This window comes from Pseudophryne corroboree, chromosome 9 (genome assembly GCF_028390025.1).
Source record: "Pseudophryne corroboree isolate aPseCor3 chromosome 9, aPseCor3.hap2, whole genome shotgun sequence".
Classification (NCBI taxonomy): domain Eukaryota; kingdom Metazoa; phylum Chordata; class Amphibia; order Anura; family Myobatrachidae; genus Pseudophryne; species Pseudophryne corroboree.
This window is the reverse complement of record NC_086452.1, coordinates 464,502,738-464,526,505: the sequence shown is the minus strand read 5'-3', so window position 1 is coordinate 464,526,505 and position 23,768 is coordinate 464,502,738. Positions and strand designations below refer to the sequence as shown.

Here is a 23,768-nt window from a genome sequence, read left to right as displayed (position 1 = left end):
GCGATCAGGTAACTACTGCGCATGCGTATGCACCGTAATGCGCAGGCGCGTTGTGGAGGTACAAAGCGGATCGCTGCTAAGCGATGGATTTAACCAAGAATCCATTCGCACAGCCGATCGCAAGGAGATTGACAGGAAGAGGCCGTTTGTGGGTGTCAACTGACCGTTTTCAGGCAGTTTTTGGAAAAACGCAGGCGTGTCCAAGCGTTTGCAGAGCGGGTGTCTGACGTCAATTCCGGGACCAAAAAGACTGAAGTGATCGCAAGGGCTGAGCAAGTCCAGACCTACTCAGAAACTGCACAAACTGTTTTTGTACCGCTCTCAGCTGCAAAGGCGTTCGCACACTTGCAAAGCAAAAATACACTCCCCCGTGGGTCGCGACTATGCGTTTGCACGGCTGCTAAAAATAGCTAGCGAGCGATCAACTCGGAATGAGGGCCATGCTGCGCTATATAAGAAACTGTATGTATATAATATATATAGAATACATACATATGGATTATCATTTTTGCCGTAGTTTTTTTTTTTTCTTTTTACAAGAACTGGGCACCAATTTTATTATAATAACGTAATTTCTAGTGTTAATTGAAATCCTGTCCATTGCTCTCATTGGCGTGTATGTGACCGTCTTGCCAGTAAATGGCACAAAAATACATTTATTCCATTTATATGGTTTGACCCTCTAGGTTGCTCCAGCCTGAGGCCGCATGTTGTTTGTGCACTGCTACATGTAAATGTTAGCTCCTCGCTGATTTCTTATCTTCTGCAGCCTGTATTTCCCAGTAATATTTACCTACACATTCTATATCCCATAACCAACGCACCGTTCTACAGTACGTGTCACTGACCCCGAGGTACATGGCCTAATGTCCAAGGCTCTCAATCTATGGTGAGTCCCGGAAGGACACTGCGACCCAGAACACAGAGAAGTTGTAGTTTAGCCTATACAATATACCTCAAAGTAACCTCAGTCAATCAGTAAAGGCTCGCACAGGTAGAACTAATCACTAGTGGGATTCTAGAACGTGTAAAACCATAACTGGACATATTTATCACAATCCACATCTCAGATGCAGGTGGGATGTGATCAATTCGCACAAATCTGCAATGCGATATTTGAACACATCGCAAGGATGTATCATATATCACATGCATATATCACCTCCCTCCCAGGCCACTTACACTTACCTGCAGCCAGGACTGGTGATCAGTGATCCGGTGAGGTGACAAAGAACTAAGGGGGGTCATTCCGAGTTGATCGCTAGCTACATTTGTTCGCAGCGCAGCGATCAGGCTAAAAAATGGCAGTTCTGTGCATGCGGCGCAATGCGCACGCGCGTCGTACGGGCACAACGAACGATGTCGTTGTGCACAGGATCTAGCGAAGCATTTCAGTCGCACTGGTGGCCTGACCGTTTTCAGGGAGTGTTCGGAAAAACGCAGGCGTGCCAGTAAAAACACAGGCGTGGCTGGGCGGGTTTGTGACGTCAAAACATGAACTGAAATGTCTGAAGTGATCGCAAGCGCTGAGTAGGTTTTGAGCTACTCTGAAACTGCACAAAAAAAGTTGTAGCTGCTCTGCGATCCTTTCGTTCACACTTCTGCTAAGCTAAAATATACCATTTAAGTGTTTCCTTTTCTTTATACTAACTCAAAAAAAGAAAAAAAAAATGAATTAGATACACCGACCAAACCCTCTCAGAGCTTCAAACACCTGAATGTCTAACTCACGCGTTTCACCAGGGCACAAGGAATGTTCAAAACTAAGAATTCTACAAAGACCTTCTGCAGAAGTGGAGTTGTGTGTCTCATGCACCATGAGATATGAAATGTCCTCACAGCTTCTCAGCGTGTGCAGCCACTCTAAAGATTTGTTTAAATGTAAAATCGATAGATACGGGTGTGTCAACATGATTTGCACTTCACTGGGTAGGTTACCTAGCTGCCCCCAGCATCAAAACTCACAGAGGATCATCCTTCCTAAATAAATCGTATTATGATAACAAGGGATTTTATCACAGGCCTATGCAACAACATGGAGAAAAAATTGCATATAGCTAAATCTGTTTGGGATGACCACCGCTCCATCTGTAGCTCACATTCATTTCTTCCAGTTAAATTATTACATACATGACAGAGCAAACGCCGTCATACAGAAAATGTGAACACGCAAAACAATTATTGCAGCAGCTCTCACACTCACGTGTGACACGTCTGTCTTATACTGTATAATACTGTACAATAAATAACATGATAGATAAAGCTAGAATTGTGGAATAATGGGAGAAAGCCCTTAAGCAGAGGTTCTCAAACTTTTTTGAATCATGGCTCCCTAGAGTACCAGAATTTTTTTCACGGCACCCTTAGGCCAAACGTTTCTTATTGAGAAATTTAGAAAGAAATATTAAATGAAGTAAATTATGTTTATATGTCATCCTTAGGGTTAATTGTGCGGTGAGGGACAGGATTAACTTCTGTTGGTCCACATATTTTATGATTGGCAGCCACCAGCCCTGGTTTTGCCTATTACATTGACAATAAATAGTTTGAATTTATCCTGAATCACCAATCTAAGGCACCCCAGGGTGCCACGGCACACAGTTTGAGAACCACTGCCTTAAAGTGTCCACGATTTCTTTTTATGGTTTAGATACAATATACAGTGTCTGTTTTAAATAATCCCTATTGCAAATCTTATGATTTAATTTTTTCCCTTTCTAGTACAGGCTGATTCTCCCATATCTAAAATTCCTAAATACAGATTTTTTGGAGCGCGGCTGAGACAGTGACACCTTTGCTTTCTGATGGCGCAATGTACACAAATTTTATTTCATGCACAAAATTATAAAAAAAAGTATTGTATCAAATTACCATCAGGCTGTGTATATAAGGTGTATATGAAACATACATGAATTTTCGTGGTTAGACTCGGTGTCATCCCCAAGAAATCTCATTATGGGATACAAATATTCCAAAATACGGAAAATTCCAATATCCAAAATACTTCTGGTCCCAGCATTTTGTATATGAGAGACCTGTCCTGTATTAATGTATATTTTAGTGGCCGGCTTCCTGACGCAGCGGTCGGCGGAAACTGTCTGATTGTTACACATCTGTTATAGGGCAGTACGGATGGTGTAATGGTTAGCATTACTGCCCCACAGCACTGAGGTCATAGGTTCGATTCCCACCATGGCCTTAACTGTGTGGAGTTTGTATATTCTCCCCATACCTGCGTGGGTTTCCTCCGGGTACTCCGGTTTCCTCCCACAATCCAAAAATATACAGGCAGGTTAATTGGCTCCCAACAATATTATCCCTAGTGTGCATGTGTCTGTGTGTACATGTGATAGGGAATATAGAGTGTAAGCTCCACTGGGGCAGGGACTGATGTGAATGGGCAAATATTCTCTGTAAAGCGCTGCGGAATAATAAATAAATATTCTGTTGGCATTTTGCTTATATTTACAATAACACTGACTGGATTTTCTGTCATTTTCTTGATATAAAGATATTTGCATTTAGTCACTATTATTTATATACGGTTCTTCTCTGTATTTCTTATCAGTCAGTGGTTCCCAACCTGTCTAGATTGTGATACATCTGTTGATGCAGATAATTCTGTTATATAAATACAGGTACTTTAATAAATAAATAAATAAATATATGTATGTTTGGAAACAAAAGGGAATAACAACTATCAGATTTCATTTATAATTAACGTATAGCTCATTTATGTAACACAAGAATCAATCCCGCAGCAGTAATAAAATAAAATATTAGATTCTGATAGGTCCCTTCCTCATAGATACATATAATAGATAAAGGTTCATTATTCTTGCTAGATATAATCCACTCTTAGGAGGTGCTACTCACTACTTTCTAAGAGACACACATCACACAAAAGATTCTGTGGACCAAATAACATTATAAAAGTCAAATTTTTATTGCTATGTATTAAATTCTGGCTGTACGTCTGTCACAGGAAATGGTGTATTAAAAATATACAGCGTGAGAAAACTGAAAGAAAAAGGTGTATTCCAATTCTTATATTATTATTTATTACCAGTTATTTACATAGCGCACACATATTCCGCAGCGCTGTACAGAGAATATTTGCCCATTCACATCAGTCCCTGCCCCAGTGGAGCTTACACTCTATATTCCCTATCACATGTACACACACAGACACATTCACGCTAGGGTTAATTTTTGTTGGGAGCCAATTAACCTGCCAGTATATTTTTGGATTGTGGGAGGAAACTGGAGTACCCGGAGGAAACCCACGCAAGTACGGGGAGAATATACAAACTCCACACAGCTAGGGCCATGGTGGGAATCGAAGCCATGACCTCAGTGCTGTGAAGCAGTAATCAGAATAAGAAATAATTATATATAACGTATATTATAATGCAGAGAGTTATCAATCCGTTCTCTTAGAGACTTATCAGCGCTGTCTCATTGCTGTAAGTGTATCTTTTATTTAGTGAGAGTATATATTTCACTTCCACAAATATTACTGTATCTCCTCTGTTTTATACAATGTATTTATCACTGTATTACCTCTGTCATGATTATACCGGTTGAAGGACACTTTTTAAACAGTAATATAGACAGCAGCCATGGTAGAGCCGATGGCCATTTCTCCAAGGCTTATTCAAGGCATCGGCTCTCCGATGGCTGCTGTCTATATTACTGTTTATATCGTGCTGTTATCACAACCTCATATAATAATTCACACTGAGAGAATATTGGTGCATTTAGATGCTACAAGAAAGTCTTTGCAAGATCATCACTGATGGTCTGATAATTAATACATTTACTTCTGTGAGATCTATCATTGATTAAAATAATATATATCTGTATCAATCAGACCCGTGTCTACAAAAGGCTCCTATAACTACAGAGATGAGTGGATGAGTAATTTGGAGACCAGCTCATCCCTTATAAGATCACTGTAACATTTACTATCACTCACTAAAAGGATTATTAGACTCATTGCTTAATTACAATGCTGCGTAGTAGGGTCCAACCTCTATATCTATCACAGAGGGAATAGCTGAATGTGATAAGGGTATAAATACCTGCAACATTGTATAATGTTGCAGGTATTTACAGTATTATTTTATTTACAGTATTATTTGTGGAAGTGATATATATATATATATATATATATATACTGTCACTAAATAAAAGAGACACTTACAGCAATGAGACAGCACTGATAAGTCTCTAAGAGGACGGATTGATAACTCTTTGCATTATAATATACGTTATATATATTTCTAAAGAGGCAATTAGCCCATAGGTACTGATAAGTAACTGATATCTGTCAGTAAGTACTGACGGCAGCCATATAAGTGTTTTTTTTCTCACACTGTATATTAATACTTCACCATTTCCTGTGACAGACGTACATCCAGAATTTAATACTTCTCAATAAAGATTTGACTTTTCTAATGTTATTTGGTCCACGTGCAGCCACAGAATTGCTTTCTTTCTCCTCCTTTGTGTGAAACATATAGCTCACGCACAATCTCTGTTGCCTATATTCTACGGTTTGTAACAATTGTTCTCCGATCCTCCCAAATTATTATTATCCATCTAGTTTGACTGCTACTATTACACATGAATGTCTCCTGACACCATGGTTACAAATCGCTGCTTCAGGCTGTAAGCTCTGTGGACAAGATATGAAATTGTGCTGGTGCTAAACAAGTTCATTGAGGATCAGGGTTAAAATTCTTAGGGGCCAATTCAAATAAATGCGAGTGGGGCATTGTGCTGTAGCAATGGAGAGGAAACATCAGCAACGGTCCCTAATCTCGCCCCCTCCTCGCCCACATCTCACCCCACTCGCAGATTATCATACACATGCCTCTGGGGCTGCAAACAAAAATCAGCGAGACCTGGGCTACCATTAGTGTAGGGTATGTGCGCAGTTGCTCCCGGGGCATGCCATCTCATCTCTATTTGAATCGACCCATTACAATAACATTCCCTTTCTCTAATTATTGGGCACATTGGGTTTTGGCATTGCACAAACGTTATATGGAATAGAAATGTATTTCTGATTTTCTTAAACCAGTAGCAGTAATTTAGAAAAAAAAATACATTATTTAAATTCTGGCAAATGCTGTACAGTAACACAAATATATATTATTATTATTAATAATAATAATAATAATAATAATAATTATTATTATTATTATTATTATTATTATTACTATTATTTTAATAAATGAAATAATGCAATAAATATATATAACCATTTTCTAGTATTTGTATACAGCATCTATTTTATTTAAGTAACCAGTAATATAACATTTACAAATAAAAAAAAAAATATATATATATATATATATATATATATATATATATATAGAATAAGAATGAAATGTGGATGTGAGTTGCAACTCACTACTCACGCCAAACAAATACAGGCGGCACTCCACGGTCTTCAAAACGGGAAAGTGTTAAACCAACATTAGAGTCCAACGTTTCAACACCACGCAGGGTGTTTTTGTCAAGGACAAATGGTGATGAAACAAACAGTGCATAGTCAAAACTAACCTTTAAATACTTTACACACTAGAAAATACTAGAAAATGGTTATATATATTTATTGCATTATTTCATTTCATTGCATTATTTTTTTTCATTTCATATTTTGTTTCGCTTCTTGGATCTATATATATATATATATATATATATACAAGAAGTGAAACAGCACACTGGCAAGGGTTTAACAAAATACCAACGGTCGTGGTGCAGGGTCCAAAAAAGAAAAAGAAATATATATATATATATATATATATATATATATATATATATACACACATACATACATATAATTTCTTTAGCCACCATATATTGTTTCCATTGAATGTAATAAATAAATATATATATATATATATATATATATATATGAAGCAAAAAAGACTGTGGCACTCAAAGATTTGAAGCAAAATACTAGTGTATTAAAAATGACACATAATGTCCAACGTTTCGGGGTCAACACACCCCTTTGTCAAGGAGAAACAGCAATATATATATATATATATATATATATATATATATATATTAGTACTAAGAAGGCAGAAGACAGTAGATCAGGGATCTCATATGCCCCTAAATACCTATATTAGGTTTGCTATGTTTTTACACCCAAGTTTTCAACTCATAAAGTTATTTTCCCATAATTTCAGCTCCCGATGAACCCAACCCAGAACGAGCGAGTGCAGGTTCCTCTTATGCGGATTTTATCTTTTGTTGGAACAAAACAAATCGATAATTGTGTTCTGTGGAGCAAACGCCACCTCCCGTAGTTGCCCAGTTGTTCATTAAGCCCTGACCTGGATACAAGGATACCTGTATATATAAACAGCTCACATTCATCGATGAGATAAAACACAGAGAGGAAGAATTATGGAGAAGGACTCACGGAATGCAGCCACCTGGGACAGGACTAGTAGAAGCCTCAGCACTCCAGGCATGACCTATGGAGGGAAATATTAAATATTTTCATTATAAAAGGAATGTACGAATATAATATACTGGGGATATATATATATATATATATATATATATATATATATACCTTGCTTACTTTTGTACCGGATAAACACCCTGAATAATAAGTGTTTCGTAGGGAAGTGAAACTGCAGAATATTTATACCAGTGACAGATCTTATGAGGCTGTAACACAACATCTTGCTGGGCACAATTTAAAGGGAAACGTACTGTATACCACAAACCGCAAACTAAACCTCAAACCTCCCCGAGCGCCTCGCAGAAAGGAGATATTCCATGTTGCAGAGTGAGACCGTATTATGGTGGTCATTTCGAGTTGTTCGCTCGTTGACGATTTTCGCTATATTGCGATTAGTCGCTTACTGCGCTTGCGCAAGGTTCGCAGAGCGCATGCGCTTAGTTATTTTCCACAAAAGTTAGGTATTTTACTCACGGCATTACAAGGATTTTTCATCGTTCTGGTGATCGGAGTGTGATTGACAAGAAGTGGGTGTTTCTGGGCGGAAACTGGTCATTTTCTGGGCGTGTGCGAAAAAACGCTGGCGTTTCTGGGAAAAACGTGGGAGTGTCTGAAGAAACGGGGGAGTGTCTGGGTGAACGCTGGGTGTGTTTGTGACGTCAAACCAGGAACGAAACTGACTGAGCTGATCGCAGTGTAGGAGTAAGTCTGGAGCTACTCAGAAACTGCTAAGAATTTTCTATTCGCAATTCTGCTAATCTTTCGTTCGCAATTCTGCTAAGCTAAGATACACTCCCAGAGGGCGGCGGCTTAGCGTGTGCAATGCTGCTAAAAGCAGCTAGAGAGCGAACAACTCGGAATGAGGGCCTATAACGAGACACCGCCGACAAGTGACAGTCGCCTATTGCTGCAATACACAATAATCTTTTATCACCGCAATTTATAGAAAACAGTAAAATAATCTACTGGCCTGGAGGGGTAAGGGTTAACTTACCGTTTCGTCTGTAGGTAGGCATGTGCGTGATCTAACAGTGGAACTGATAGCCCAGATTTGCTTATCAAAGCTTGGGGAGAGATAACGCACCGGCCAATCAGCTCCTAACCGCTATGTTACAGGATGTGTTTGAAAGTGACAGGAGCTGGTTGGTTGGTACTTTATCTCCATCCCATTTATCTCTCTCCAAGCTTTGATAAATCTGCCCCATATGTTTTTCATGTCACTTATAAAAGAAAAGAAGAGAAAAAAAAAGAAAAAGAGAAAAGAAGAAGAAGACGCATTGTTTAAATCAGGGATGAGCACCTCTGGGACTCCAGCCGCTGTGGAACTACACATACAGTACTATTTATATAGCGCACACATTGGGGGTCATTTCAAGTTGATCGCTAGCAGAATATGTTCGCTACGCAGCGATGAAGCAAAAAAATGGCACTTCTGCGCATGCGTATGCGGCGCAATGCGCACGCGCGACGTACTTTCACACCGGCCGATGCAGTTTCACACAAGGTCTAGCAAAGCTTTTCAGTCGCACTGCTGGCCGCAGAGTGATTGACATGAGGTGGGCATTTCTGGGCGTTATCTGACCGTTTTCAGGGAGTGTTCAAAAAAACGCAGGTGTGGCTGGGCGAACGCAGGGCGTGTTCATGACGTCAAATCAGGAACTGAATGGTGAAGTGATCGCAAGCGCTGAGTAGGTCTGCAGCTACTCAGAAACTGCACAATTTATTTTTGTAGACGCTCTGCGACCCTTTCGTTCGCACTTCTGCTAAGTTAAAATACACTCCCAGTGGGAGGCGGCATAGCGTTTGCACGGCTGCTAAAAACAGCTAGCGAGCGATCAACTCGGAATAAGGCGCCATATTCCGCAGAGATTACAGTTACCCATTCACTTCAGGCCCTGCCCCAGTAGACTCGTGTGAATGGGGCTAAACGGCAAGGAACATACAAGCTACACACAAATCAGATCCTTGGTTGGGAATTGAAATCTTGACCTCCATGCTGTGACGCAGTAATGCTCACCATGACTCCACTATGCTGTCCACATGTTACCACCAGCGGCAATGCTTTGATGTATGTGGCGCACTGGGACAAAGCCAATCACCTTTTTATAAGTCAGCCCATAGATACGTTGATCCTCAACGCCAATGGAAGGGTTTGACGCATAAAGAGACCACTTTCCCCATCATACCCCTTTCAGACAAACAACCTTGGAATTTCTCTGCTCAGACCTGGTTTATTGCTGGCTTCCCCCTTTTACACTACACCTGTGACCTCCTTTCTGACTACACCTGAGACCTCCTTTCTGACTACACCTGTGACCTCCTTTCTCACTACACCTGTGACCTCCTTTCTCACTACACCTGTGACCTCCTTTCTGACTACACCTGAGACCTCCTTTCTGACTACACCTGTGACCTCCTTTCTCACTACACCTGTGACCTCCTTTCTCACTACACCTGTGACCTCCTTTCTGACTACACCTGAGACCTCCTTTCTCACTACACCTCTGACCTCCTTTCTGACTACACCTGTGACCTCCTTTCTCACTACACCAGTGACCTCCTTTCTCACTACACCTGTGACCTCCTTTCTCACTACACCTGTGACCTCCTTTCTCACTACACCTGTAACCTCCTTTCTCACTACACCAGTGACCTCCTTTTACACTACACCTGTAACCTCCTTTCTCATTACACCTGTGACCTCCTTTCTCACTACACCAGTGACCCCCTTTTACACTACACCTGTGACCTCCTTTCTCACTACACCTGTGACCTCCTTTCTCACTACACCTGTGACCTCTTTTCTCACTACACCTGAGGCTGTGACCTCCTTTTACACTACTCCTGAGACCTTTTTTCTCATTATACCTGTGACCTCCTTTCTAACTACACCTGTGACCTCCTTTCTAACTACACCTGTGACCTCCTTTCTCACTACACCTGTGACCTCCTTTCTCACTACACCAGTGACCCCCTTTTACACTACACCTGTAACCTCCTTTCTCATTACACCTGTGACCTCCTTTCTCATTACACATGTGACCTCCTTTCTCACTACACCAGTGACCGCCTTTTACACTACACCTGTAACCTCCTTTCTCATTACACCTGTGACCTCCTTTCTCACTACACCAGTGACCCCCTTTTACACTACACCTGTAACCTCCTTTCTCATTACACCTGTGACCTCCTTTCTCACTACACCAGTGACCCCCTTTTACACTACACCTGTTACCTCCTTTCTCACTACACCTGTGACCTCCTCTCTCATCACACCTGTGACCTCCTTTTACACTACACCTGTGACCTCCTTTCTCACTACACCTGTGACCTCCTTTCTCACTACACCTGTGACCTCCTTTCTCACTACACCTGTGATCTCCTTTCTCACTACACCTGTAACCTCCTTTCTCACTACACCAGTGACCCCCTTTTACACTACACCTGTGACCTCCTTTCTCACTACACCTGTAACCTCCTTTCTCACTACACCAGTGACCCCCTTTTACACTACACCTGTAACCTCCTTTCTCATTACACCTGTGACCTCCTTTCTCACTACACCAGTGACCCCCTTTTACACTACACCTGTAACCTCCTTTCTCATTACACCTGTGACCTCCTTTCTCACTACACCAGTGACCCCCTTTTACACTACACCTGTGACCTCCTTTCTCACTACACCTGTGACCTCCTCTCTCATTACACCTGTGACCTCCTTTTACACTACACCTGTGACCTCCTTTCTCACTACACCTGTGACCTCCTTTCTCACTACACCTGTGACCTCCTTTCTCACTACACCTGTAACCTCCTTTCTCACTACACCAGTGACCCCCTTTTACACTACACCTGTGACCTCCATTCTCACTACACCTGTGACCTCCTTTCTCACTACACCTGTGACCTCCTTTCTCACTACACCTGTGACCTCCCTTCTCACTACACCTGTGACCTCCTTTCTCACTACACCTGTGACCTCCTTTCTCACTACACCTGTGACCTCCTTTCTCACTACACCTGTAACCTCCTTTCTCACTACACCAGTGACCCCCTTTTACACTACACCTGTGACCTCCTTTCTCACTACACCTGTAACCTCCTTTCTCACTACACCAGTGACCCCCTTTTACACTACACCTGTAACCTCCTTTCTCATTACACCTGTGACCTCCTTTCTCACTACACCAGTGACCCCCTTTTACACTACACCTGTGACCTCCTTTCTCACTACACCTGTGACCTCCTTTCTCACTACACCAGTGACCCCCTTTTACACTACACCTGTGACCTCCTTTCTCACTATACCTGTGACCTCCTTTCTCACTACACCTGTGACCTCCTTTCTCACTACACCTGTGACCTCCTTTCTCACTACACCTGTGACCTCCTTTTGCACTACACCTGTGACCTCCTTTCTCACTACACCTGTGACCTCCTTTCTCATTACACCTGTGACCTCCTTTTACACTACACCTGTGACCTCCTTTCTCACTACACCTGTGACCTCCTTTCTAACTACACCTGTGACCTCCTTTCTCACTACACCTGTGACCTCCTTTCTCACTACACCTGTAACCTCCTTTCTCACTACACCAGTGACCTCCTTTTACACTACACCTGTGACCTCCTTTCTCACTACACCTGTGACCTCCTTTCTCACTACACCTGTGACCTCCTTTCTCACTACACCTGTGACCTCCTTTCTCACTACACCTGTGACCTCCCTTCTCACTACACCTGTGACCTCCTTTCTCACTACACCTGTAACCTCCTTTCTCACTACACCTGTGACCTCCCTTCTCACTACACCTGTGACCTCCTTTCTCAATACACCTGTAACCTCCTTTCTCACTACACCTGAGACCCCCTTTTACACTATACCTGTGACCTCCTTTCTCACTACACCTGTGACCTCCTTTCTCACTACACCTGTGACCTCCTTTCTCACTACACCTGTGACCTCCTTTCTCACTACACCTGTGACCTCCTTTCTCACTACACCTGTGACCTCCCTTCTCACTACACCTGTGACCTCCTTTCTCACTACACCTGTGACCTCCTTTCTCACTACACCTGTGACCTCCTTTCTCAATACACCTGTAACCTCCTTTCTCACTACACCTGAGACCCCCTTTTACACTATACCTGTGACCTCCTTTCTCACTACACCTGTGACCTCCTTTCTCACTACACCTGTGACCTCCTTTCTCACTACACCTGTGACCTCCTTTCTCACTACACCTGTGACCTCCTTTCTCACTACACCTGTGACCTCCTTTCTCACTACACCTGTAACCTCCTTTCTCACTACACCAGTGACCCCCTTTTACACTACACCTGTGACCTCCTTTCTCACTACACCTGTAACCTCCTTTCTCACTACACCAGTGACCCCCTTTTACACTACACCTGTAACCTCCTTTCTCATTACACCTGTGACCTCCTTTCTCACTACACCAGTGACCCCCTTTTACACTACACCTGGGACCTCCTTTCTCACTACACCTGTGACCTCCTTTCTCACTACACCAGTGACCCCCTTTTACACTACACCTGTGACCTCCTTTCTCACTATACCTGTGACCTCCTTTCTCACTACACCTGTGACCTCCTTTCTCACTACACCTGTGACCTCCTTTTACACTACACCTGTGACCTCCTTTCTCACTACACCTGTGACCTCCTTTCTCATTACACCTGTGACCTCCTTTTACACTACACCTGTGACCTCCTTTCTAACTACACCTGTGACCTCCTTTCTCACTACACCTGTGACCTCCTTTCTCACTACACCTGTGACCTCCTTTCTCACTACACCTGTAACCTCCTTTCTCACTACACCAGTGACCCCCTTTTACACTACACCTGTGACCTCCTTTCTCACTACACCTGTGACCTCCTTTCTCACTACACCTGTGATCTCCTTTCTCACTACACCTGTGACCTCCTTTCTCACTACACCTGTGACCTCCTTTCTCACTACACCTGTGACCTCCCTTCTCACTACACCTGTGACCTCCTTTCTCACTACACCTGTAACCTCCTTTCTCACTACACCTGTGACCTCCCTTCTCACTACACCTGTGACCTCCTTTCTCAATACACCTGTAACCTCCTTTCTCACTACACCTGTGACCTCCTTTCTCACTACACCAGTGACCTCCTTTCTCACTACACCTGAGACCCCCTTTTACACTATACCTGTGACCTCCTTTCTCACTACACCTGTGACCTCCTTTCTCACTACACCTGTGACCTCCTTTCTCACTACACCTGTGACCTCCTTTTGCACTACACCTGTGACCTCCTTTCTCACTACACCTGTGACCTCCTTTCTCATTACACCTGTGACCTCCTTTTACACTACACCTGTGACCTCCTTTCTCACTACACCTGTGACCTCCTTTCTCACTACACCTGTGACCTCCTTTCTCACTACACCTGTGACCTCCTTTCTCACTACACCTGTAACCTCCTTTCTCACTACACCAGTGACCCCCTTTTACACTACACCTGTGACCTCCTTTCTCACTACACCTGTGACCTCCTTTCTCACTACACCTGTGACCTCCTTTCTCACTACACCTGTGACCTCCTTTCTCACTACACCTGTGACCTCCCTTCTCACTACACCTGTGACCTCCTTTCTCACTACACCTGTAACCTCCTTTCTCACTACACCTGTGACCTCCCTTCTCACTACACCTGTGACCTCCTTTCTCAATACACCTGTAACCTCCTTTCTCACTACACCTGAGACCCCCTTTTACACTATACCTGTGACCTCCTTTCTCACTACACCTGTGACCTCCTTTCTCACTACACCTGTGACCTCCTTTCTCACTACACCTGTGACCTCCTTTCTCACTACACCTGTGACCTCCTTTCTCACTACACCTGTGACCTCCCTTCTCACTACACCTGTGACCTCCTTTCTCACTACACCTGTGACCTCCTTTCTCACTACACCTGTGACCTCCTTTCTCACTACACCTGTAACCTCCTTTCTCACTACACCAGTGACCCCCTTTTACACTACACCTGTGACCTCCTTTCTCACTACACCTGTAACCTCCTTTCTCACTACACCAGTGACCCCCTTTTACACTACACCTGTAACCTCCTTTCTCATTACACCTGTGACCTCCTTTCTCACTACACCAGTGACCCCCTTTTACACTACACCTGGGACCTCCTTTCTCACTACACCTGTGACCTCCTTTCTCACTACACCAGTGACCCCCTTTTACACTACACCTGTGACCTCCTTTCTCACTATACCTGTGACCTCCTTTCTCACTACACCTGTGACCTCCTTTCTCACTACACCTGTGACCTCCTTTTACACTACACCTGTGACCTCCTTTCTCACTACACCTGTGACCTCCTTTCTCATTACACCTGTGACCTCCTTTTACACTACACCTGTGACCTCCTTTCTAACTACACCTGTGACCTCCTTTCTCACTACACCTGTGACCTCCTTTCTCACTACACCTGTGACCTCCTTTCTCATTACACCTGTGACCTCCTTTCTCACTACACCTGTGACCTCCTTTCTCACTACACCTGTGACCTCCTTTTACACTACACCTGTGACCTCCTTTCTCACTACACCTGTGACCTCCTTTCTCATTACACCTGTGACCTCCTTTCTCACTACACCTGTGACCTCCTTTCTCACTACACCTGTGACCTCCTTTCTCACTACACCTGTGACCTCCTTTCTCACTACACCTGTAACCTCCTTTCTCACTACACCAGTGACCCCCTTTTACACTACACCTGTGACCTCCTTTCTCACTACACCTGTGACCTCCTTTCTCACTACACCTGTGATCTCCTTTCTCACTACACCTGTGACCTCCTTTCTCACTACACCTGTGACCTCCTTTCTCACTACACCTGTGACCTCCTTTCTCACTACACCTGTAACCTCCTTTCTCACTACACCAGTGACCCCCTTTTACACTACACCTGTGACCTCCTTTCTCACTACACCTGTGACCTCCTTTCTCACTACACCTGTGATCTCCTTTCTCACTACACCTGTGACCTCCTTTCTCACTACACCTGTGACCTCCTTTCTCACTACACCTGTGACCTCCTTTCTCACTACACCTGTGACCTCCTTTCTCACTACACCTGTGACCTCCTTTCTCACTACACCTGTAACCTCTTTTCTCACTACACCAGTGACCCCCTTTTACACTACACCTGTGACCTCCTTTCTCACTACACCTGTGACCTCCTTTCTCACTACACCTGTGATCTCCTTTCTCACTACACCTGTGACCTCCTTTCTCACTACACCTGTGACCTCCTTTCTCACTACACCTGTGACCTCCCTTCTCACTACACCTGTGACCTCCTTTCTCACTACACCTGTAACCTCCTTTCTCACTACACCTGTGACCTCCTTTCTCACTACACCTGAGACCCCCTTTTACACTATACCTGTGACCTCCTTTCTCACTACACCTGTGACCTCCTTTCTCACTACACCTGTGACCTCCTTTCTCACTATACCTGTGACCTCCTTTCTCACTACACCTGTGACCTCCTTTCTCACTACACCTGTGACCTCCTTTTACACTACACCTGTGACCTCCTTTCTCACTACACCTGTGACCTCCTTTCTCATTACACCTGTGACCTCCTTTTACACTACACCTGTGACCTCCTTTCTAACTACACCTGTGACCTCCTTTCTCACTACACCTGTGACCTCCTTTCTCACTACACCTGTGACCTCCTTTCTCATTACACCTGTGACCTCCTTTCTCACTACACCTGTGACCTCCTTTCTCACTACACCTGTGACCTCCTTTTACACTACACCTGTGACCTCCTTTCTCACTACACCTGTGACCTCCTTTCTCATTACACCTGTGACCTCCTTTCTCACTACACCTGTGACCTCCTTTCTCACTACACCTGTGACCTCCTTTCTCACTACACCTGTGACCTCCTTTCTCACTACACCTGTAACCTCCTTTCTCACTACACCAGTGACCCCCTTTTACACTACACCTGTGACCTCCTTTCTCACTACACCTGTGACCTCCTTTCTCACTACACCTGTGATCTCCTTTCTCACTACACCTGTGACCTCCTTTCTCACTACACCTGTGACCTCCTTTCTCACTACACCTGTGACCTCCTTTCTCACTACACCTGTAACCTCCTTTCTCACTACACCAGTGACCCCCTTTTACACTACACCTGTGACCTCCTTTCTCACTACACCTGTGACCTCCTTTCTCACTACACCTGTGATCTCCTTTCTCACTACACCTGTGACCTCCTTTCTCACTACACCTGTGACCTCCTTTCTCACTACACCTGTGACCTCCTTTCTCACTACACCTGTGACCTCCTTTCTCACTACACCTGTGACCTCCTTTCTCACTACACCTGTGACCTCCTTTCTCATTACACCTGTGACCTCCTTTTACACTACACCTGTGACCTCCTTTCTAACTACACCTGTGACCTCCTTTCTCACTACACCTGTGACCTCCTTTCTCACTACACCTGTGACCTCCTTTCTCATTACACCTGTGACCTCCTTTCTCACTACACCTGTGACCTCCTTTCTCACTACACCTGTGACCTCCTTTTACACTACACCTGTGACCTCCTTTCTCACTACACCTGTGACCTCCTTTCTCATTACACCTGTGACCTCCTTTCTCACTACACCTGTGACCTCCTTTCTCACTACACCTGTGACCTCCTTTCTCACTACACCTGTGACCTCCTTTCTCACTACACCTGTAACCTCCTTTCTCACTACACCAGTGACCCCCTTTTACACTACACCTGTGACCTCCTTTCTCACTACACCTGTGACCTCCTTTCTCACTACACCTGTGATCTCCTTTCTCACTACACCTGTGACCTCCTTTCTCACTACACCTGTGACCTCCTTTCTCACTACACCTGTGACCTCCTTTCTCACTACACCTGTAACCTCCTTTCTCACTACACCAGTGACCCCCTTTTACACTACACCTGTGACCTCCTTTCTCACTACACCTGTGACCTCCTTTCTCACTACACCTGTGATCTCCTTTCTCACTACACCTGTGACCTCCTTTCTCACTACACCTGTGACCTCCTTTCTCACTACACCTGTGACCTCCTTTCTCACTACACCTGTGACCTCCTTTCTCACTACACCTGTGACCTCCTTTCTCACTACACCTGTAACCTCCTTTCTCACTACACCAGTGACCCCCTTTTACACTACACCTGTGACCTCCTTTCTCACTACACCTGTGACCTCCTTTCTCACTACACCTGTGATCTCCTTTCTCACTACACCTGTGACCTCCTTTCTCACTACACCTGTGACCTCCTTTCTCACTACACCTGTGACCTCCCTTCTCACTACACCTGTGACCTCCTTTCTCACTACACCTGTAACCTCCTTTCTCACTACACCTGTGACCTCCTTTCTCACTACACCTGAGACCCCCTTTTACACTATACCTGTGACCTCCTTTCTCACTACACCTGTGACCTCCTTTCTCACTACACCTGTGACCTCCTTTCTCACTACACCTGTAACCTCCTTTCTCACTACACCTGTGACCTCCTTTCTCACTACACCTGAGACCCCCTTTTACACTATACCTGTGACCTCCTTTCTCACTACACCTGTTACCTCCTTTCTCACTACACCTGTGACCTCCCTTCTCACTACACCTGAGACCTCCTTTCTCACTACACCTGTGACCTCCTTTCTCACTACACCTGTGATCTCCTTTCTCACTACACCTGTGACCTCCTTTCTCACTACACCTGTGACCTCCTTTCTCACTACACCTGTGACCTCCTTTCTCACTACACCTGTAACCTCCTTTCTCACTACACCAGTGACCCCCTTTTACACTACACCTGTGACCTCCTTTCTCACTACACCTGTGACCTCCTTTCTCACTACACCTGTGATCTCCTTTCTCACTACACCTGTGACCTCCTTTCTCACTACACCTGTGACCTCCTTTCTCACTACACCTGTGACCTCCTTTCTCACTACACCTGTGACCTCCTTTCTCACTACACCTGTGACCTCCTTTCTCACTACACCTGAGACCTCCTTTCTCACTACACCTGAGACCCCCTTTTACACTACACCTGTGACCTCCTTTCTCACTACACCTGTGACCTCCTTTCTCACTACACCTGTGATCTCCTTTCTCACTACACCTGTGACCTCCTTTCTCACTACACCTGTGACCTCCTTTCTCACTACACCTGTGACCTCCTTTCTCACTACACCTGTGACCTCCTTTCTCACTACACCTGTGACCTCCTTTCTCACTACACCTGAGACCTCCTTTCTCACTACACCTGAGACCCCCTTTTACACTATACCTGTGACCTCCTTTCTCACTACACCTGTGACCTCCTTTCTCACTACACCTGTGATCTCCTTTCTCACTACACCTGTGACCTCCTTTCTCACTACACCTGTGACCTCCTTTCTCACTACACCTGTGACCTCCTTTCTCACTACACCTGAGACCCGGGAAATTGTCAGGCTGACCCCTATCAGAGGCGGGTCTGCGCTGGCGTTCTACAAGCCAGGGGCTGCCAGGCTGATCTGATGCACCGTTCATACACACACACACACACACACACACACACACACACACACACACACACACACACACACACACACACATTACACTCATACACAATCATTCAACCACACACCCCTTCTCCTGCCACCAGACCTTACAACAGCAATGTCGGCATCTGGAATTCTGGCGCACAAGGGCTATTCCCACTTGATGTGGATCATAGGATCAGCCACACTTAGGTCGTCATTAGGTCGACCTTTATTGGTAGACAGTGACTAAGTTGACACCTGAAATAGGTCAACACGGTCATTAGGTCGACCTGAATAGGTTATGGCAAAAAGGTCGACATGAGGGTTTTTAAAAAAAAAATGGTGTCGTTTTCTTTGTAAAGTGACCGGGAACCCCAATTAGTGCACCGTGTCCCCTCGTATGGCGAGCAAAGGTTACTATTCCCAATTGTAGTCCACGTGGATCGTAAAGTATGAAAAAGTTTAAAAAAAATGTAAAAAAATATGAAAAACTCATGTTGACCTAGTACATGCCGACCTAGTAACCTTGTCGACTTATAGACCATGTCAACCTAATGCATGTCGACCAATAGTGGTCGAGCTAGTGACTGTCGACCTAAGTGTGGTCGACCTAAAGACCGGATACCATTCCCACTCGAGGGTGTTCATGATCGAGCCCGCAAGGGGACTCTTAGCACTCACCCTGCTGCCAGCATTCTGGCGGGGGGATGACGCTGTCGGCATATTGACAGCCGGGATTATGTATGTAATCCAATGAAAGGTATGGAAGCTGTGGAAGATGAGTAAGATATTGTGACCGATAACTTGTATAGAACTCTGAGAATTTAGAAGATACGGGGGGGAAGGAGGGGGGGGGGGATTTAAAACTTTCTGATGCATTGAATGACTTGTACAGCCCCAGCAGCAGTCTCTAATAATCATATTTTCAGAATGACTAATAATTCTCTCTTACATTCTTAGGAAATGTTACAACAACATTCTCCCCGCCATACCTATCCACCTATCATATCTCAGTGTATTCGCTGCCTGTCACATTGTTACGGGTAGACAGACTTTACACAGAAATCTCCCTCTTTAACCACTTAACTGACGATTTTTTTAGCCGAAAACCGCTCTGAAATTGTCGGGGGTTTTTATTCATGAATTAGGTGAAGAACATCAATTTAACCCTATCCCAAATGATTTCAGATCCGTCACTGTGCCCCCCGCAGTGCCCCCCGCTGTGCCCCCCGCTGTGCCCCCCGCTGTGCCCGCCGCTGGTCCCCCGCTTTGAAGGGAACCAGACGCTACGCGTCTAGTTTCTCTTCATGGAGAGGACCTTTGCTGTGCGGTGCGCGATGACGTCATCGCGCACCGCACAGCATAGTGGCACAGACACTAGGGGTCATAATTGACCTCTAGTGTCTATGCTGTGCTATGGGAGAGACGTAATGACTGACGTCTCTCCCATAGATCCGAGGACAGGAGAAGAGCGGCGCCGGCGGAGGAGGAGGTCTGGAATCAGGAGCGGGGATTGTAAGTATACTTTTATTTTATTTTCTTCCAGCTGCGCTACAGGGGGCACAAATGGGGGCGTAACTGACCACGCCCCCATATGAAGCCACGCCCCTATTTTTTGCCCGGGGCGCCACAAGGGCAAGAACCGGCCCTGATCGGCAGCACGGCAGACACAGGGGGAGAGTGCAGGGAGGCAGAGGGGACAGCAGCAGCGGAGGGAAGTTTCCCTTCCCTGCCACTGCTAACACTCTCTATCTGACTGGTCGCATCCTGTGCTCCAAGGTCAGATAGAGCACTTGCAGGCATGGTCACATGTGATGCCAGCAGGCCAGGCAAGTGGTTAATATGGATTGCCTCCATTAAATAATATTAGACATATATTTGAATTGTTCTATAGAACTTATATGAAGACACTCAGTACTTCCGCCTATACGGACATATTACTAAATGTTTCCACATTGAGCCTTAGGTGGAAATTCCCGAGCTCTGGGCCATTCACATCTGCTGAGACGGGCCTGAATCCGCAGCAGAGGCTGTGCTTGAAAAAAAAAATGACAGTAAGGAGCTGATTGGTTGGTACTTTATCTCTTTCCAAGGCTTAGTCATACTTGCCTATTCTCCCGAAATTTGGGTGATGTTCCCAGCCTCCCAGAAATGGGGGCAAGTCTCCCGACCGGACACCAGGCGCCTGCACCCCCCCCCTCCCCTCCTTCCCTCCCCGGCATCTACCTGCATCTGGCCACAACCCCCCACGCAGATGTCCAAGGTGGGCAGCCCGGGGGGGCCCAATGACATAATCGCACCTCCCCCTGCTGCACAATGCCAGTAACCTTGGCACTGTGTAGCGGCGGCTGGGCCACAACGACGCGGTCAGGCAGTCACAAAGGTGGTCGCTGCGCCGATGTTTGCGCATGTTTTGCAATGGTTTACCGATGGCGCTCGCAGAGAGGATTTGGATGCAGAATGATTAACAGTCGGAGCGTTTATGGGAGGTATCAGGGGGTGGGGGTGGGGGGGTTGCTTGAGAAACACGGACAAGTCGAAAACATTTGGCGGGTGTGACGCAGCCAGTGATTGCGTCTTTGGACCCAGTTTCGCTGTCCCCCAGCCAGCGGCGTTTCTAGAGAGGAGGGGACCCGTGTGCAGACTCCGTGTGTGGGCCCCCTCCTCTCCTGTAGCCGTCACCACCGCTGCTAGCGCTCTCAGCGCTGAGACTCTAACACAGTGCCAGAGTCTACAGCGCAGGACTCCGAAAAATGGCCGCAGCGCCATTTTTCTGAGTCCGGCGCATGCGCTGTAAACTCTGGCACTGTGCCAGGGTCTCTAGCGCTCAGTGCGCTATCAGCGGCGGTGGCGGCTACAGGAGAGGAGGGGCCACACACAGTCAGCGATGGACGCCGGAAAGGTAAGTATAGAAGAAACGGGTGCAGTGTGTGCGGTGTGGGCCCCCTCTGGATCCAGGGGCCCATTTGTGCTGCACACACTGCACCCAGTTCAGATACGCCAGTGACCCAAGAGTCTTAGCTCCGACGGACAGAGCTGTACGCCCTGAAATCCTGGGTGGCACAATGGCACTCATTCCGAGTTGATCGCTCGCTAGCTACTTTTAGCAGCCGTGCAAACGCATAGTCGCCGCCCACGGGGGAGTGTATTTTCGCTTTGCAGGAGTGCGAACGCTTGTGCATCAGAGCGCCTGCAAACACATTTTGTGCAGAACAAGACCAGCACTGTAGTTACTTATTCTGTGCGATGATTGCTGCGACGAGTGACACGGTAATGACGTCAGATACCCGCCCAGCAAATGCCCGGCCACGCCTGCGTTTTCCCAAACACTCCCAGAAAACGCTCAGTTACCACCCAGAAACTCCCACTTCCTGTCAATCTCCCTGCGTCCGCCAGTGCGACTGAAAGTGTTGCTAGAACCTGTGCAAAACCACGATGCTCGTTGTACCCGTACGCTGCGCATGCGCATTGCGGTGCATGTGCATTTTTGCCATTTTTTTTTAAATGATCGCTACGCAGCGAACAACGGCAGCTAGCGATCAACTCAGAATGAGGGCCAATATCGGCTTCTTACCTTTAGCAGCCGACATCTGACGGTGATATCAGCTCCTGGTGCAGCTCCTATCCTGGCAATTACATCCTGCTGCCTTGTCTGCAATAAGTAAATATATCACAACTGTCCACCCTGACCCTGAGCTTACACGTGCTGCGCTGACCCCACCCTTACAGCCAATGACCTGCTAGACTGGGGCTCTGTGATTTACAGTAACTACCAAGGCTGGAGCTTCCTGAATGACATCTGGGAAACAACCAGGCTTAGGGGAATTGTGTCTGAGTCACTGCAAAGACGTTCAGAAAAGTTTTCTTCAAGGCTAGAATACAAGAGAGAAGAATCTTTCAAACTAAACGGGACACATTAACTGCACATCACAGGACAGGAGTTGCTGTCAGGCACGCAGAGATGTCACAAATACATTTCATCGGCCGACAGTTACCCCCTGGATTGGGAGTACCCATGTCTACCGCAGGGGCTGGTGCAAGTATAGATACAGTTGCAGCAGACGGCGTAAAATCAAACGGCGGCACGAGTTTCTGGTAGCATGCGCACAAACCACGCATTAGCAGAACGGATACTCACATTAGTATACGGGAGTAAATCAGGCTGTCCGCAACTACAGCCACTTTGCATGTGACGCAGATTCCGCCCCTTCGCGTGTTTCGCACCGCACATGCATCAGTACCAAAGTGACGCAGAAACATACACATTTATGCATATCTAAACTGGCAGTTGGTGGGTCTCTCCCATACTTGCCTACCCTCCCGGAATGGCCGGGAAGCTCCTGAAAATTGGGTGGCCCTCCCGGCCCCCCCAGAAAAGTGGGCAAGTCTCTCGCTTTTGCTGACAGCCCCCCCGCACTCCCCCTCGGCCGCCCACACCAGAGAACAAGTGGGTGGTCCGAGGGGGATACGATGACGCGATTTGCGCTGTATTGCATCATTGTAGCTCCCCCCCCCCCATTGTACAGTGCCTGTTTTCTCTGCACTGTCTTTTGGGGGTGGGGCCACAATGATGCAATCATGTTGACACATCCCCAGACTGCTCACTTTCCCCACTGCCCACGCTCACGGACCGCCCACATTGCTGCCGGC

General features: G+C 45.8%; 1 protein-coding gene across 6 annotated transcripts in view; it reads right to left on the bottom strand.

Moving 5' to 3' along the window:
• IL5RA (interleukin 5 receptor subunit alpha) overlaps positions 1 to 23,768 on the bottom strand; it is a 94,200-nt gene that overhangs the window by 23,763 nt on the left and 46,669 nt on the right. For 5 of the 6 annotated variants that reach the window (XM_063941306.1, XM_063941303.1, XM_063941305.1 and 2 more), the window contains one exon: positions 7,445 to 7,499. In XM_063941306.1, coding sequence (XP_063797376.1) covers positions 7,445 to 7,496 — 52 coding nt within the window. In that variant the 5' untranslated portion in view covers positions 7,497 to 7,499. Of the gene's footprint in view, positions 1 to 7,444; positions 7,500 to 22,692; positions 22,771 to 23,768 lie in introns of all 6 variants that reach the window. The other variant, XM_063941307.1, reaches the window with a different exon arrangement.